Here is a 1,285-nt window from a genome sequence, read left to right as displayed (position 1 = left end):
GGTAGGGCATTTGCCTTGCACACAGCTGACCCAGGACGAACCATGGTTCAATCCCCGGCATCTCATATGATCCCCCAAGCCAGGAGGGATTTCTGAGCACATAGCCAGGAGTAGTGTCACCGAGTGTGGCCCAAAAACCAAAAAAAAAAAAAAATAATAATAATAATAACCCCAAAGAGTCATAGCAGGGGTTCAAAGGAAGCCATAAAAATGTTCTTTACAATAGAAGAAAGCCCTCGAAAATGTTAAGTTGGCCTCTCAAAACTGGTAAAAAGAGCCTCCCACTCGGGACACCAGAAATGCACCAAACTGCTGCTGCTATTAGAACCCAAAACCGAGGGGCCAAAACAATAGCACAGCAGTAAGACGTTTGCTTTGCACTTAGCCAAGACAGAATAGACCCCAGTTTGAATCCCAGCATCCCATATGGACCATGTACATAGGCTGACCATAGAGAAGAAGGGACTGTCACCAGAAGAGAAACACAGGCAGGACCCTGACCCTCCCATTGGCGACTCTGACGCCACCCCGTTTAGACCCATCTCATGAAATCTCACCCCAGGGGCTGAATAATAGCCTGGTGGGGAGGGCACTTGCCTTGAAGACAGATGAGCTAGGTTCGGTCCCCGGCATCACATATGGTCCCCCAAATCCACCAGGAGTGATTCCTGAGCACAGAGCCAGAAGTAACCCACCATGTGCAGCCCCAAAACAAAAATAAATAGACAAATAAATAAAGAGATCCCACTCCCTTCCAGGCTGGCTAGACAGTGGTAGCAAATGTGAAATCATCCCGGATCTTCACTTACATTTTCAAAATCCTTCATGTTCCGTGCTCTGGTGGGAGACACTGTTTTTCCAGACACCGGTGGGAGCACTGTGAAGAGAAAAGGGACAAAGGGAAGCAACGTACACAAACACACACACACACACACACACACACACACACACACGCTGCCTAGCCACTCCTAAAGCACCATGGAGTCCAGGGCAGAAAACATCAACAGTGGCCAGTTACTCCCTGCGGCTTCCTTTCTGTCTGTTGGGATTTGCTGCTTTGAATCTAGGAAAACTCCACCTGGTGTTTCCCAGAGTGGGCCACACTGTCCCCTCTGGGATGAGAAACTAGCGGCAGAGGAGCGCTAGAACAATCCTAAAGACACTGGTAGGCTTGGGTACAACTCAGGGCCTTTTCTGTCCGCTTGCTTAAAGAAGGCAGATTCCCAGGGGAGCACTGAGTAATTGTTTTTCTGAAAGGGAGGCAGAAGGCCCAGTAAGATTAGAT

At 48.9% G+C, this 1,285-nt stretch overlaps 1 protein-coding gene across 1 annotated transcript in view; it reads right to left on the bottom strand.

The window, feature by feature from the left end:
• The window catches only part of CDK5RAP2 (CDK5 regulatory subunit associated protein 2), a 186,699-nt gene extending 185,758 nt beyond the window's left edge, over positions 1–941 (bottom strand). The window contains exon 1 of the mRNA XM_049773793.1: positions 810–941. Coding sequence (XP_049629750.1) covers positions 810–827 — 18 coding nt within the window. The 5' untranslated portion in view covers positions 828–941. The remainder of the gene's footprint in view (positions 1–809) is intronic.
• Positions 942–1,285: the final 344 nt, after the last annotated feature.

Source organism: Suncus etruscus, chromosome 5 (genome assembly GCF_024139225.1).
Source record: "Suncus etruscus isolate mSunEtr1 chromosome 5, mSunEtr1.pri.cur, whole genome shotgun sequence".
NCBI lineage: Eukaryota > Metazoa > Chordata > Mammalia > Eulipotyphla > Soricidae > Suncus > Suncus etruscus.
The sequence above is the reverse complement of the archived record's forward strand: the minus strand, read 5'-3'. Positions and strand labels throughout refer to the sequence as shown.